Source organism: Typopeltis vanoorti, chromosome 9 (assembly GCF_054136105.1).
Source record: "Typopeltis vanoorti isolate ZY-2024b chromosome 9, IOZ_Tvanoo_1.0, whole genome shotgun sequence".
Classification (NCBI taxonomy): Eukaryota; Metazoa; Arthropoda; class Arachnida; order Uropygi; family Thelyphonidae; genus Typopeltis; species Typopeltis vanoorti.
In genome coordinates, this window is record NC_143557.1 from 11,396,187 (window position 1) to 11,412,337 (window position 16,151).

General features: G+C 37.6%; 1 protein-coding gene across 1 annotated transcript in view; it reads left to right on the top strand.

The window, feature by feature from the left end:
• The window catches only part of LOC150102884 (HUWE1-associated protein modifying stress responses), an 85,204-nt gene that overhangs the window by 21,966 nt on the left and 47,087 nt on the right, over positions 1-16,151 (top strand). The window contains exon 2 of the mRNA XM_090397504.1: positions 15,896-15,967. Coding sequence (XP_090253630.1) covers positions 15,896-15,967 — 72 coding nt within the window. The remainder of the gene's footprint in view (positions 1-15,895; positions 15,968-16,151) is intronic.

The window sequence follows — 16,151 nt, forward strand, 5'->3', positions numbered from 1 at the left end:
TTTTTTTTCTGTTATGATAAAAAAAATCAATTTCAAATTTTGGAGAACAAGAAACTAGAAAGAAGATAGCCCATAAGATATGATTGAAAGGAAATGGAAAAAATTTAGGATAGCTGACCAAGCTACTATCGTATGATCTACCTTCTATCCTGCGCCACTGGATTGCCAGTGACCTCTCTGGTTGCCTGCTACATGTCATGGTAGATGACTTCCTGTCCTCAGATATCCTCATAATGTCAAATAGCCCATAACTTTTCTACTTTAACCCACTCTTCTTCCTATCTAGAAGTCTTGTCTCATTGATGTTAAATCCTATCCAATAATAAAGTACACTACATTCCTGTTCATTTGAAAAACCTTGTAGAGTGCAATCATTCAACGCTTCAAGATATTTCATAATTATTTACTTAAACTCTAATCTCCTTTATGTTTTTCAGCAAAAGGAAATAAAGTATTCTCCAAACATGATCAGATTTCTCTACAAAGGCTTACTCCCACATTTTGCCTTTCCTGGCACAAACTCATCTCACCTAAAAGTACACTTGGTGCACTACTGCTCACCTGCAGAACTGCTGTGTATAAATACCAAATCCTCCTAATCTTAGAAAATTGTTTGTGTGTAGAATTGGTCATTAGGGCCCTTTTTAAGCATGATAATGGTACTAGGTGGGCAGTCTGATTAACATGACCATATACTCTCTCAGTGATCCACTCCATTCACTATCTCAGATAGTGTGTTCCATGCCTCTTCTATAGGTATTTTCAGGCAGCATTCTGCTGAACCATTACCACTCTTGCAACATTAAGAATACAAGCAGCTACAGGTAAATATCTATTTACTGACCTGCTTCTAAACTTCAGAATCAATTCCTCCTCCTTTCTGTTTGTCTCTGTCCTTTCTGATTCTCTTCCCTAAAGATTGCAAGCTTCAGCTGTTCAAGAAACGTTGAGATTCCTTCTTTCTCCTTGACCTTTTTGCCCAGATGACAGTGATGTGCGATAGGTTTTGCATCTGTGTGGATTTGATTGCAAAATAAAAATCTGCTAATGCCTTTCATTTCCCTTCAGGGAGTAGACAAGGCTATTTTAGCCCTATATAACTTTTGGAGACTAAGTGGGAAGTTAACCCTCCACCAGTAGCCAATCAGAAATAGCTGACCCAAGACTGTCACTAATTATAAACTGCATCCAGTGATGAGAAGCAGCTGACAAATGCCACCATCTCGTGGTCCCTAATCCTAACACTATATTTGTCTGAAATAGTGTACGTCTGTGGTAGAATTTGAGTTTACAGGATGAAAAACCCAAATTTCCAGGAGGGAAAAAAACCTGGTTGTCTGTGCCAGAGATCGACTAACTCGAGGAACCAGTCAAAGAAAGACCTAGAAAAAGTTCCTCTCATTGGTGATTAAATTTGAACTTACATCTTTGAACTCATACTATACCAGACTATGATTTTGCAGTCTGGTAGTCTGCTCTCTTGCTTCTCTACCCAGTGTTTTTTTTTTTTTTTTTTTCAGTACCAACTTGATTCATAGCTTTGTAGTGTCAGTATGCTCATGTCTCCTGATCATTCCTCAAAGTTCTTAATATACAAACCCATTAAGATTGTATGAATGCCAACTCAGTACTCTTTAAATCAATAGCTAGTCAATTTTTAATCTTTTTACAAGCTAATTTTGGATTATTTCACAAAAAAAAAAAAAAAAAAAGAAAGAAAGAAATCCTTTTCTCCTGTATAAAGAAAAATAAAGTATCCAAAAAAAAAAGAAGGGCCTTTTTAACTTCCAAATCCACCTAAAGAATGGAGTATTTCTATTTGAATGGGTGTTCTAAAACTTAAAAAATTGTAGGTAGTATTTATCAGAGAACATTCAATGTTTCTGTGACAGATTCATTTCATCTCTAACACAGAGAAACATTAGAATTTATCTTCATTTATTCATTCATCTTACTGCTGTGGTGGAATAGACTACTAGTTTCAGCCTTTCTTACTAATTGTAATCTTAATGGCATTCAATAAAAATCCAAATTTCTCATCTTAACTCCTGCCCACTTATTGTATTTGTCTGTGCTGTTCCTGCCATAGTACATGGTACCATGTTATTTCTACCTATGTGATAGACCTTCACAAAATGTTCACTTAATAGTTCAATTTCTTTGAAATCTGTCAACATATATATATATTCTTCTCTTCAAGGATTAGACATTTGCCTGTTCCAGCTTCACTTGTCTTTCCATCTTGCAACTGATCTTCCACTCTTTCTCCCTCCCTTTCCCTTTGGTCTATATTTATCCATCTCTTTTTGATAGTCAATATCTTTCCATTCTAAATTAGTGGTTTTCATTTCTGGTGGTATGAATTTGCAATCTCTGGTAGAATATCATTTATATTCATTATAGTTATTCTTTTGCAGTCATTCTCTTGGAGTTTTTGACCCGCTTGTCCAAATCTCGTAATCCAGTTTTGTCTTCCTTACTTTATTGTGGCTCATCTAACCCACTTTATACTGTTCAGTCCTCCACATTTTTTTTGTAAAGCTAGTGCTAACAAGTTTACACATCCATTTAACTCCTCTATTTAACCTGACTTATGGAATGTATTCTCCAATCACCTCTTGACCTGTGCATTTCTTTCTGACTTCTTTTCTTTGCAGTTTTGTGAAACTCCTACATGCAGTTCTGTTCTGAAAGGCAGTCGGTTCTGTAAATGCTTTAGTATGGGGAAGCCATTTATCGGCATTCTTCAGTGCTATAACCAGATTATTCTCTCTCTCTCAACAACTCGGTGAATTCTTTCTCTTCTGGTTACTGTCTTCATAATTAATCACCCATGATGATTACTTACATTATACCCATTGAAGTAATTTTCTAATAACTTGATAATCTTTTCATTCAATGCCCAACTGTTTTATAATTTTATGTTTGTTTGCTTTGCCTTCATATCACTCTTGTCTGGCTTAGTTCTTCTGCCATCCCGAAAATGCTGTCTGTCCTCTTCGCATTCTATTTCTTGTCCATTAGCCGAGTCCACTAATCAATAATCTTTATTTATTATTGTTATTACAGTGCATGTACAAGTAATAACCAACTACTTCCTTTGGTTCCTTAGACTTCTGACATTATTGAACAAATGTAATAAGCAATCTTCAGGCTTATACATAAAATACATGCATGCAGTGTGGCCTGGCCTGTCAGATTTAAATCAGTTTTATATCATTCCTAGCCATAAAAATATACATTTAGTACCATGCATACTAAGGGATGCAATATATATCCAAGGAACGAATCCTTTTAAATCCTCACAGTTATTCTATTCTACTGAAATAATTGATGTTTAGATTCTAGGATATCTAACTTTGAGGATTTAATCCAGAGGAGCAATTTTTGCACTGGTAAATCATTTCAGTTTGGAGCAAAAATCTTTCCCCATCTGAAAAAACATATATACATTTATTTAAAAAAAAAAAAAAAAATGACAAAACACACACATGCTGCTTATCTTCTCTATGAATAAAAACTTTTCTTTTATTTCTATTTTGTATTTCAATAAATGTAAATTAGCAGTATTCTTTTTTCCTTGTTAATAGTAACAATAAATAAAGAAATAGTATGTTTGCATCATTTTTTTTCCTTTCACTATCATATTTCTTGAGTTAATCTTCAATAGTCAATAAATATATATATATGTGTATATGATTTGATCTGATTTTCCCTTTCAGTCGTTTCTGACCTTAGGTGACTTTGTAGGCATTGCCCACAAAGTATTCCTGGTGAGATTTTTACAGGGTAGTTCACCATTGCTTTCCCCAACCCCCAATTTTATCCGGGCTCAGGACCAGCATCTGGCTGGGATGTATTCATGACCTGTAATCCATGTGTGTTCACGGGGCTGGTTTGCCTGTTCTGGAGGACGAAAAACCAGAGTTTCCAGGTGAAAATACCCTTTACTTCCATATGAGACCGGCTAACTCGTCTTTAGTCGAAAGCGACCAGATAAAGGTTCTTCACATCACTGACGGGAATCGAACCCAGGTCTTTCCAACCAAAGAGCTTTGTCTATACTGACTGAGCTACTGAAGCTCAAAAGCTCAGTCTACCTATGGTAATATGATGTGCAAACTTTCATGTGCAGAATTATAGTAATAAATGTTCAATGTTTCACTTCAGTACAATGTTAAAACAATTTCCTATTGTGCAGGATTAAAAGATATATATATATATATCAGGCTTTGTCTATACTGACTGAGCTACGGAGGCTCAAAAGCTCAGTCTACCTATGGTAATATGATTTGCAGAATTACAATAATAAATTTTCAATGTTTGACTTCAGTACAATGTTAAAACAATTTCCTAATGTGCAGGATTAAAAGGTATTATTATTATTCAGGCCTCCATGGAGTCAAAAGACTCATTGTGGGAGGTCCTTCCTAAGAACATAAAGTCTGTCGAGATTCATCGAGGGGAGGACCCTCTTAAGAAACACAAAGTCTATCATACCACTCCTTAAACTCATTGACGGTTCTCGCTCCCACCACTCCATCAAGCAATGCATTCCACGGTTCAACCACCCTCCCCACAAAGAAACCGCTCCTTACCCTCTTGCTCACAATTTCCTTTCGTAACTTCCAGGGATGGCCTCTTGTCATCACTCCTTCCCACTGCTCAACCAAGCAAAACCAGTGTCAACCCTGTAACCACCTCTCAACAATTTAAAAGTCTCAATCATATCACCTCTCCTTCTATCCACAAACTCTGCAGTCCACATTCCCTCAGCCGATCCTCATAACTATCCTTGTACAGTCCTGAAACCATCTTTGTATCCTTTCCACAGTTAATTTATCCCCTTCAAATCCTGGGGACCAAATCTGAGAACAATAGTCTAAGTGTGTTCTGATCAGAGATTTATACAACGGAATGATAACCCTTTTATCTCTGCAGATCAGTGTCCTTCTCATAATTGCAGCAATTCTCTGTGTTACGTTCACCACCTTTGCAATATGTCCGCTAAATTTCAGGTTTCTATCAATCATCAACCCCAGATCTCTTGTCTCCCCAACTTCCTACAGTATAACTCCTCCCATGGAGAATGCAGCATCCCATCGATGTTTTCCAAACCTCAAGACCTTACATTTTGCTGCATTAAACTGACACCCCCATTCATTTGCCCATCTATCTAGCTTATTTAAATCTTCTTGTAGGGCTACCACATCTGCACTATTACTAATAATTCCCAGCTTCGCATCATCCACAAACAATTGAATATCCCCTTGCAATCCACTGGCAATGTCATTGATATAAAGGTTAAACAATATAGGTCCTAGTACTGAGCCCTGTGGGACCCCACTTGTAACCCTCTGCCTCCTTGAAACTGCTCCACCATATACAACTCTCTGATACCTATCAGACAGCCAATCCTGAATCCAGTTGACCAATCTGACATCCAGACCCATGTGCTGCAACTTAAATATCAGCTTATCATGTGGCACCCTGTCAAATGCCTTCGCTAAGTCTAAGAAAATTGCAGTATATGCTTTTCCCTCATCTAATGTTCTTGTAATCATGTTGGAGGCTTAATGGATTTTTTAACAACACTCAAAAAGAATTAAAATAGACTTTAATACTTCCTATATTTCGTCCTAGTCACTAGGACATCTACGGGGATTACAAAAAAATTAATGTAACATATGCACAAATAACAAACAATACTAAGCCCAACCACGTGGGTGACACTAAAGTCCTATCCAGGACTTTAGTGTCACCCACGTCCTCCCTCCATGAAATCCCTCCCTCCATGAAACTTCCCGAAGTTGACGTCTAAGACTATTATAATCACCTGCATTATAATTCCACATAAGTTCCCATTTACTTTGATACTCCTGCATGTCTATTCATTTTCCAAGTCAAAACCATATGGTCACTCTCTCCAACTGGTGGGAGAGATGTCAACTCAGTTATTATCAACTCTTCTGATGCTATAACCAAATCCAAAACTCTTGAACCTCTTGTTCCCTCTGTTACGTGTTGCCTAAGACATTTGTCCCTCAAGAATTCTAGAAATTCCATTTCCCTATTGCTACATGCATCTTCCTCTCTCCAATTTATACTACTGTAGTTAAAATCTCCCATAACAATCATTCTTCTTGCACTTGCCAAACTTAGCTGTCTAAACATCTCCTAGTACCCATCCTCTGTGCTCCTGGGTCTGTAGCAACACCCCACTAAATATCCTGTCTTGCCTACCTCTACCTCACACCATACGCTGTCAAAATCATTTGTCTCACTTCTTTCCAAAGCCTCCACTCTTAGAGGACATAGGTCATCACTTATCATAGGCAGTACCCCACCACCACGCTTTCCCCTCCTATCCTGACGAAAAATGCTATACCCAGCGACTTCTATTCCTGTTGTTATGACCATATGTTATATATATCATATGGTCTGAGCAAAAGAGAACATTTTTTTTGCTCCTAACCAGAATGTATATTCAGAGGGGCAAATAAATTGTTCCAATTAGAATAGATTAAAAAAAAATCATAACAGAAAAAATTTCTATCTGGGATTATTAATTCGTGTGATTGGGGGGGGGGGGTAGTTCTTTTTGAATTGTTCTGAGAGAACCCCTGATGCAACATTTAATACCATTGGTGGTCTGTAAATTATTGAAAAATCCTTAGAGACTAAATGTACTTTTTCAAGCTACTTTAAAACTTGAATGAGAATCGCTTTGCTTGCATAAGCAGAGTAGCAGTCTCACACTGAGTGATGAAAATCATATACAATTGACTCTCACTATGCCAAACTTAAGGAACTTCAGAATAGTTAATTATTATTACATGACCCCCCAAGGAGTCCAAAGACTCATTGAGGGAGGGCACCTACTCTACAACTCTCCATCTCTACCAACAGCAACGAATCACCAGTGCCATCTACCACACACCACCACCAATTTTGTCTGTAAATTGCATGTATTCTCAAGGCCAATTTGTCTCATTGAGGATGGAAAATCCCTGCTAATGGGTTTTCCATATGAGATCAGCTAACTCTCCTTCAATTGAAAATAAAATAAAAAAAAAAAAACGTAACGATTCCTCTTGTCACAACAAGAATTAGGCCTTTTCCAATCAAAGGGCACAACATACCATCATTCTTCCAATTGTACTACATAGGTGCTATGGCTAATTATAGTGGTTAGTTCCTACAGTGCTTATTTCCAAAGGAAATTCACTTAGTAAATTTCCTTTAAAATGTCATTTTATCTATTTCCATAAGGAATAAACAAAATTTCAAATTTTGAGATTTGGTATTTTTCACATTTATAGTTTTTTGGTTAGAATTGTTTTATGAGTTTGTTGGATTTTTTTGTACTTGGGAATTTTTTAATTTAAATTGCAGCAATGCTGTGATTGTACTTTTCATAGTTGATTATGAGAGTATGACCGATGCATTGAGAGAGGAGATAAGATACTCTTTATGTAAACCATACAGGGAGCACCTGGTCTCCTTGCGTAACATGGCCCAATACTGCCTCCAAGCACCGAATGTGCATCAGCACTCTAGTTAAACAAAAGTTCATGTTTGAAGAAGCAATGGTATATAGCAGTCAAATCATAGACCAGAAGATCCTGTGATGTTTGTCAGCTTCATGCTCTGCTAGACTACCTGTGGGTTCCTAACTGGGACAAAAAAGGATGTAAAAATAGATATCCAAAGGCTGAAAAAATCATTATAAAACAATAAATAATTTTATCCTAAACAAGAATGCAAAGTCATGTGACTTCTTTCACTTACTTCCTTGTTTCAGTATTCTTTTCCAGTTAATTGCAAATCCATTCATTACTTTGCACTTCTGAAATGCACAAAATTTCCACAACCACTTTCTGCAACCCCAAATTCTAATCTTCAGACTATTCTTTGACAGGTTTATGATTGCTAACAATCTCACCTCTGTATTTTCTAAACCAGAACATTTTAATATGAATGTATCATTTGGGAGTTAAAAATTATTTATCGAATACCACAAGTGTCTTTAAAGTCATTCTTATTCATTCAGCCCAGGAAGCTTTAATTTTAGTGCAAGTTCTTTCTCCTTACCTTTCTGTCTATTCATGATAGTAATGTTGATATAGCTTGAACAGTTTTGTGGAGGGGACTCCCAGTGGTGTTACTGTTCTGTTTCATGCTTCCTCTTTTTATGTTGCTTTTATTCCCATATTCTTCACTTCTCATATTCTCCTTCTCACCAGTCTTTTACAGCCAACCATCATTTCTACTATGCCTTATCTTTTAGTATCTCGTCCGCTTTCATTTTCTAGTGTTATTTCTTTCTCTCTTTTTTTTTTCCCTATTGTGAGATTGTTTCATACTACTTTCGTATTTTTGTTGTTGTCTATTGTTTCTTGTATTTTTTATCTTCACTATTTTTTTCTGATTGTTTTATTTATTTCTGTAAGTTCTATTTTATTTCTTTTCTTCTCCAATGAGTTAGTTGTCTTCTTTTCGGCAGCAAATTTTTTGTTTTATCTAAGGGGTTTTTATTTTTGACCTTTTACGTTATGTTCCATTTATTTACCACCAGATTGTGAGTTAAATGAGGTCGAACTTGATAATGTTATTGCAACTGCCTCAGCCCATACCTCTCACATGGGACTTTAATGAACTGAGCACTCTGTTGGGTAGTACCAATAAGAATGGACAAGGTCATGTCATTGAGTAAATGCTTGACAATCATGACTTCTCCCTTCTAATAATTGACTCAATACCTTGTTCCGTATTTTTCCTCTCATGTGGGATGTTGAAGAGAACATATATGGAAGCAATCCTTTTCCTGTTATTTGCACCATCCTGAAAGGAAACAGGCTGACCAGAATATTTTATCCCATCTTACAAAATATAATGCTGAAGCTATCAAATGACTATCATTGGACCAGTAAAGTATGTGACCGGCTGTAATGTCCAAGCTGTATAGTGTGAATGCAATCGTAATTTTTATTTTCAGTGTGATATTCATTTTTATCCTGCTTAAAATTAAGAGATGATTCCGATCGATTTCTTATCTTCTGTGTATGCACACCTTGGAAAGAAGTCAGTGGACACCATAGTGTGAGGAACAAACCACCATGGCATCCACCTTAATAAGATGTAGGGCATGCTTTCCACGTATACAATAGTAATCACAGAATTTTGGATCATTCTTCCTGTAGCTATGGAATGAGGTCCTGGACTGTGGTGAGGTGGATATCCCTTAACCTCACCTGATGCTCCAGTTCATCCCACAAATGTTCAGTAGGATTGATATCAAGACTGTGGAGGCCAGTCAAGTCTGATGACATTCATGTCCACAAACCATGCAGTTATAGCAGTAGTCTTATGACAGAGTACTTTGTCTTGCTAAGACAATGGTCATTTCTATAGAAATGCCACAAAGTAGGAAGCATTGTATTTTCCAGAATGTTCAGATACCTTTTGGATTTCAATGTTCGTGGCATTTCAAACAGAAGTCCGAGGCTAAACCAGCAAATACTGGACCATACCATCACAGTACCACCTTTGAATTTCATAGTTGGGGTTACATACTCTAGTAAAAGACGTTCCACCACACCTGTCTATCTGCTCGATAGAGGTTGTAGCATGATTCATTTGCTCCATAACACTTCCACATCCCGCTGTACATGCTCTTCGCATCACTGAAGACAATGCTGCATGTCGGTTCGGGTAATGTAGTGCTTGCATATTGTGAGCCTCATTTCTGAATGCTTTTGTGCAGATTTGTGTTCCAGTAGATGCCCAGAACTCTACATTCAACATGTCAGCTGGCGAATGGTGGTTTTTACATGTCCTGCATAGCACCCTATGGTTATGTTTGGTAAGTGTGGTATCAATAGTCAATAGCACTTGCAATTGACTCCCTGCTATTCCATCTCATTATGTTATAACTGATTGTTGGCCTGGAATGGCCAATTTGTCAACAGTTTTTCAAACAGATATGCCTGCAACATGTCATCCTATCATAGTCAGTTTTCTTCCCACAGCCATTTCACCCAAACACAGTTGCACTTACTTGGAAGCATCATATTCCTTCAATTTATATTGGCTACAAACACACGATTCATTACATGGCACAATGCACCTTGCCCGTGGAAGGTATCCATTCGCTTCTTTCCAAGTAGTGTATACTCCTATTCTAAATCAGTGTGAAGATATTAAAAATAATATTGTCAGTAAGACTTTGTCTTCTCTGCCTCTGCAAGTGGATTTATACTCATCTTTTTTATTGAAACGTGGCATTAATGACGACTAGTCTGTCTTGAACAGAAATCCAGCAGGCACTTACCATTTTTATTAGCTTTGTCCCTTTCACCAAATTTTTCAAAAACATTTCTATGTGCATGAGATTCGTTTCCTACCTTGCTGCTGAAATCTCCGAAAGGGGCCAGCTTGTCTCATTTTCTTTGTGCATCTGCCATCTCTAATAATCTGAAAAATTCCTTCACTTCTTCCTTTTTTCCCATTTTGAAATTGCTTGTCAATCAAGAAATTTATCTTTGTGTTTGGTGGGAAGTGCTGTTGCTGCTCCTTCCTTTCCTTCAACACTACTCTTCAAGTATACCATCTTATATTTATTTAGCAGGATCTTGCCTATTACAATATTCTTTGTAATAGTAACACATTATGTTGTACTTTTTTAGTTGTTCTGCCACTCCAGCTTCTTTATTGCTGATACTTGTGCTGATGGTGTCTGCCTGTCTTCAGTTCTCTTGACATTGAGTTTGCTGTAGTGGCTTACCTTTTCACTGTTTACCTGAGTTCCCCAGATGAAAATAGCAAGGTATTTTTTTTAAATTGGGCACTAGCACAACCAGCAAGAAATTTCATGTTGTACAATCATGTTTGTTATTGGTTTAAGCCATACCAGATAATACAACTTGCAAAGTCTGGTCCCAAATTGCCAAACTATCCTTGTTCATTTGGTATTCAATGGATAACTACTAGCAAGGCACACCAGAAGGTGAGAATTGTACATAAGGTCTGATGCCCTAGTCAGTTCTCCATATTATGTGGAGGATGTATCCCAGTCATCTACTAGCTTTTACCATTAAGCAGACACCGTATGTTATATCTTCTTCTTCTTTCACTATGCCTTATCCTATGTTAAACAGGGTCGGTGCACCGATCTTTAACCTTCCTCTTCCAAGTTCTCCAGTCCAGGGCATCCTTTGGACTCCATCCTTTCTCCCTAAGATCCTCTGTCACCTTATCCCTCCACCTGAGCTTGGGCCTGCCTCTTTTCCTCCTTCCCTCCAACTCCATATACTCCACTCGTTTACCAACATACTCCTCACCCTTCCTCTCTACATGTCTGACCCACCTCAGCCTACTTTCTTGTATCTTCTTGCCAATTGGTCCCACCTTAACCGTCCCTCTGATGTAGTCATTCCTTATCCTGTCCTTCTTTGTCACACCACTCATCCATCTCAACATCCACATCTCCGCTACCTCCATCTTCCTCTCCTGTGCCTTTGTTATAGGCCACGTCTCCGCACCATGAAGCATCGCCAGCCTCACCAGCATCTTATACAGCTTTCCTTTCCTCTTACAACTCACTCTCTTGTCGCACAGGACCCCGCTCATCTTCCTCCAGTTCATCCAGCCGCATGTTATTCAGTGCTGTATTTCCTCATCCAGGTTACCATTCCTCTCGACGACCGACACAAGGTACTTGAATTTCTTCCCTGAAATTAGCCTTTCACCCTGAAAGCCAGAGATAAGACCTCGAAAGACATAACATCAGTCAAGCAGATAAAGTAGTAGTATTACAAGAGGACAAAATCAGAGGAAGATGGAAAGAATATTTCCGTAAACTGCTAAATGATGAGAATCCGAGAGAGAGGTGTGAGGATGGAGAGGAAAACGAGAGACCGGTGCAAGACATAAGTAGAGAGGAAGTGGGTTGGGTACTGAGAAAAATGAAGAATGGAAAGGCTGTGGCGGCAGACCAGATACCTGGGGAAGTGTGGAAAAGTTTGGGCAGTGAAGGCATGGATATGTTATGGGATCTGATGAGGAAAATAGCCCAACAGGAAAAGATACCAGAGGAATGGAGGAAAAGTATTCTTGTCCCAATCTACAAAGGAAGAGATGTTCAAGACTGGCAACTATAGAGGGATCAAGCTGATGTCACACACATTGAAGATATGGGAAAGAGTAATTGAAGGGAGGATATGGCAGGAAGCGAAAATTGGTGAGGAGCAGTTTGGATTTATGCCAGGAAGAGGGACAACGGATGCGATATTTGCACTAAGGCGATTGATGGAGAAATATAGAGAGATGCAAGTGGAGCTGCACATGGTGTTTATAGACCTGGGAAAAGGCATACGACAGAGTGGCCAGGCAGGAGGTATGGAGGTGTATGAGGAAGAAGGGGGTGTCGGAGAAGTATGTGAGGATGGTGAAGGAAATGTATGAGGGAACAGAAACTCAGGTCAGGTCTAGTGTCGGCATGACAGAAGGATTCCCCATTGTCGTAGGGCTACACCAAGGGTCAGTTCTGAGCCCCTACCTCTTTGACTAGGTCATGGATGTACTAGTGGAGGATGTCAAGGAGGCACCATGGAGCATGCTGTTTGCCGACGACATTGTTCTATGCGAATCATCCCGAGAGAAGCTTGAAAATACCCTGGAAGAGTGGAGAGAGGCGTGAAAATTAACCGGGAGAAGACTGAAAATATGTCAACGGGGAGTGACGAGGATATGTTATATACAAAGCATTAAATTTAAAAAAAAGAGGGGGAAAAGAACATCTTTACAAATAGCTTCTGGTTTCTGAGCTGGCCAAGATTGTTTTTATATATCCCATTGCTAACTTCAGAGTTCTGCTAATTCTTAAATGAGCAAGAAAACAAATATTCTCTATGCATTGTATTAATATTTTTCTGTTATTCATACAGAAATGAACTTTACACATCAGATGATGTAATGAACATTTTTCCAGAGGAATAGATGGACACTATAGATGGAGACATCTATACTTCTCAAAATCAGTTGATAATGATAATCCCTCGCCCTCCTGGAAATTAGACAAATTCAAAACCAAAACAAGGAAAATTTTAGTGTGAGTTTTGGAAAAATATTGATACCAAGATCCTTTTGCAGAAACACAAGCTATTCTGTTTTTGTGTGCATGAAACATATTTAAAACAGTCAGGACCTCACCTTAAGGAATTTCACTCTCGGATGGTCCTACTCATGGTAGAGTTGGTATACCTAGTGGGCAGTCACACTTCAAATAGGTTCAACGTAATACTGCTCTAGAAGCAGTAGTGATTTGCCTATCTATGAGATTTCTTATTGCAGTATGTTCCATTCATCTCCCACCGGGTTCGGAGTTAAATGAAATCAATCGTGATAACCTTATTTTGTAATTCCTGAGCCTGTATGTTTGATGAGTGACTTTAATGGGCACAACACTCTGTGGGGTGATGCCAACAGAAATTAACAAAGTCATATCATTGAGGATGCGTGACAAGAATGACCTTCCTTTCTGAATAATAGACTCAGTACTTTCTTTTATATGCCTACCTGCTTATATTTTGTAATAGACAAAATCTGCTCCCTTACAATTTTTCCACTTCTCATTTGGAATGTCAAAGAAAACATACATGGAAGAGAGAATTTTATTTGCGCTCTGTCCTTACATGAATCATGTTCCTACATAAATTGCCATCTGGAAATGGACAAACTAACTGGAATACTTTTTCCCATCTTGCAGAATTTAATGTGGAAGCAGTCAAACATATCACTGAAGACAGATTATATTGTTTAGGCAGCAACAGCTGTAATTCCAAAAACATTATCCCAATTTCCATTGATTCCAAAGTCTTGGTGGAACCCGAAGTGGCAAGCATCCAAAAGAGATCAGGGCAGAGAATGGCTGATATTTTGTAGATATCACACTGCATTAAAATCTTATTGTTTCAAACATGCTTGGGATCCAAAGCACATTATGTTAGACGTCCGAGTCAAAATCATTCTTGGAATCTATTTATTTTATCTGTTAATCATACAAGAAGTTTCAAAAAATTGTATAAGATAAAACCAGAAAATAAAAGATAGATATACAACACTATTTATTTACCTTTAGATCATAATGGATGTGTTGTTGATGAACCCAAAGCCATTGTCGACATTTTGGGAGAAAGTTTTGCTAGTTTCAAAACGGCTTCATAACCTCCTGAATTTTTAATATTGAAAGTACCATAAGAGAAACAGTACCTAAACTTTTCTTCAAATGGTTTAGATACAAACAGTCAGCCATTCTTAATATTAAGGAGGAACTAATAAGAACTTCGTTACTCTTTTTTTTATACCAGTGCAGTAGGACCTGATGACATCCGTTTTGAGATGGTAAAACATCTTCTGTCACCTTCACTGGATTTCCTTCTCTTATTATACAACCAAATACTTGCAGAGAAAGTGTTTGCAGATTCTTGGCATAAGTCAGTTGCCATTGTATTGTATTGTATGAGAGATGGTTTCCTGAAACAAGAACATGTAGTTTGTCTTCAGTGACATAGAGAAATCTTATGACACAGCCTGGAGATACTGAATATTAAAAGACCTCTTTAATCTTGGTCACTGCATACACCTTCCTTTTTTATTAGAAAGGAACTCTCCAGCCAAGTCTGAGTGGAAAACACATTATCTTTGCCACATCATCAGGAAAAGAGTGTTCCTCAAGGCTCTGTCTTAGGTGTGACACTCTTTGTTATCAAAGTTAATTCAATCAGTGAACAGCTTCCTCCCACATCAAGGAATGCTGTTTATGTTGACAACTTCAGCAAGCAGTCGATAATGCTTTTCGTAGGCCCTTAGTAATAGGTTTAGACTTTCAGCAGAAAAAAGTCTTTGTGCCAAAAATCTACTCTTTATCCAGATCCCGAGTTAAGAATGCGACAAACTATTATTCAAATAGCAACAGAAGCCAATTTCTTAGGACTCATCTTGAACAAAAAGCTTACATTACTTGCACACATTCATAAACTAAGAGAAAAGTGCAAGAGAACATTGAATCTCCTTTGTACTCTGTCCTCTGATGAATGGCATGCAGATCAGTATTCATTGCTTCATCTCTATTGTGTTCGAAGCTGGATTATTGATCTCAGGGCTATGGTTGATTCTGCAAGGCAGAGCAGCCTGCGATGGTTGAGCCTCATCGATCATCAGAATATCATATATTCTCTCAGCTATGTCCTAAAAATACTCTTCTAGAACATCCTATATGAACTAGTATCTTTCCTCTGCATTGGGAGACTCAATATTACACACATTCCTTTGGTATGCCATGTTAAAGAGACAATGCAAGCTATTAACATTACTGTTGGCATTTACTAATCTAGCTGAGCCATATTACCTTCATACAGAGTTTATCAGACTTGGCAAATTGCATGAAATTTTTAAATTTTTGAAAAGAATTCATTTATACAACCATATTTGGTTATATAAATATTCTATTTATATATGAATACTGTTTTGCTTAACTAAATTTTATCAGATTGCTTTTTGTACATAACACGATATTTACTAATTTATCTTGTTATTACTGTTTACCATGACCTTCAGTACGGCTGTAACCTTTGGTTTGGTGCAGTATGAGCTTTGCTGTCCTTATGCTAATAAACCCTTATATCAACCAACCAACCAACTGTAAAATTCAAACTAGCAGCCTGTTGGTTGAAGAGTGTGAATTCTATCCACTTGGCCAACAAATGGCAAATTTGTTACCTGTGTTTCTTGTTTGCAAGCAAGTATTCTCTATTGAGACATGCAATGTATTAATGTTTTTTTTTCTGGTTATTTATAAAGGGGAAACTTTTTTTTTTTTTCACTTATTTTTTAGATCGTCAGAATGGTATTTCCTTATGGATTCCCTTTCAAAATGCAGCAAGCAGTGTAACAACTCTTTATAAAGGTAAGATATGAATGCAGCTAGCTCTAAGTTAACATCAATCTGGCTTTATAATATTTTGCTAATCTGTAGTTTCTGGTCATTGTGTACATAAGAACAGAACAGTAAATTAATAAATGCTAAATCTTTTCTGAATACCTCACAGACATCTGCTAGTGCATCTGATGAAGATGTAATTGAGTTTCTT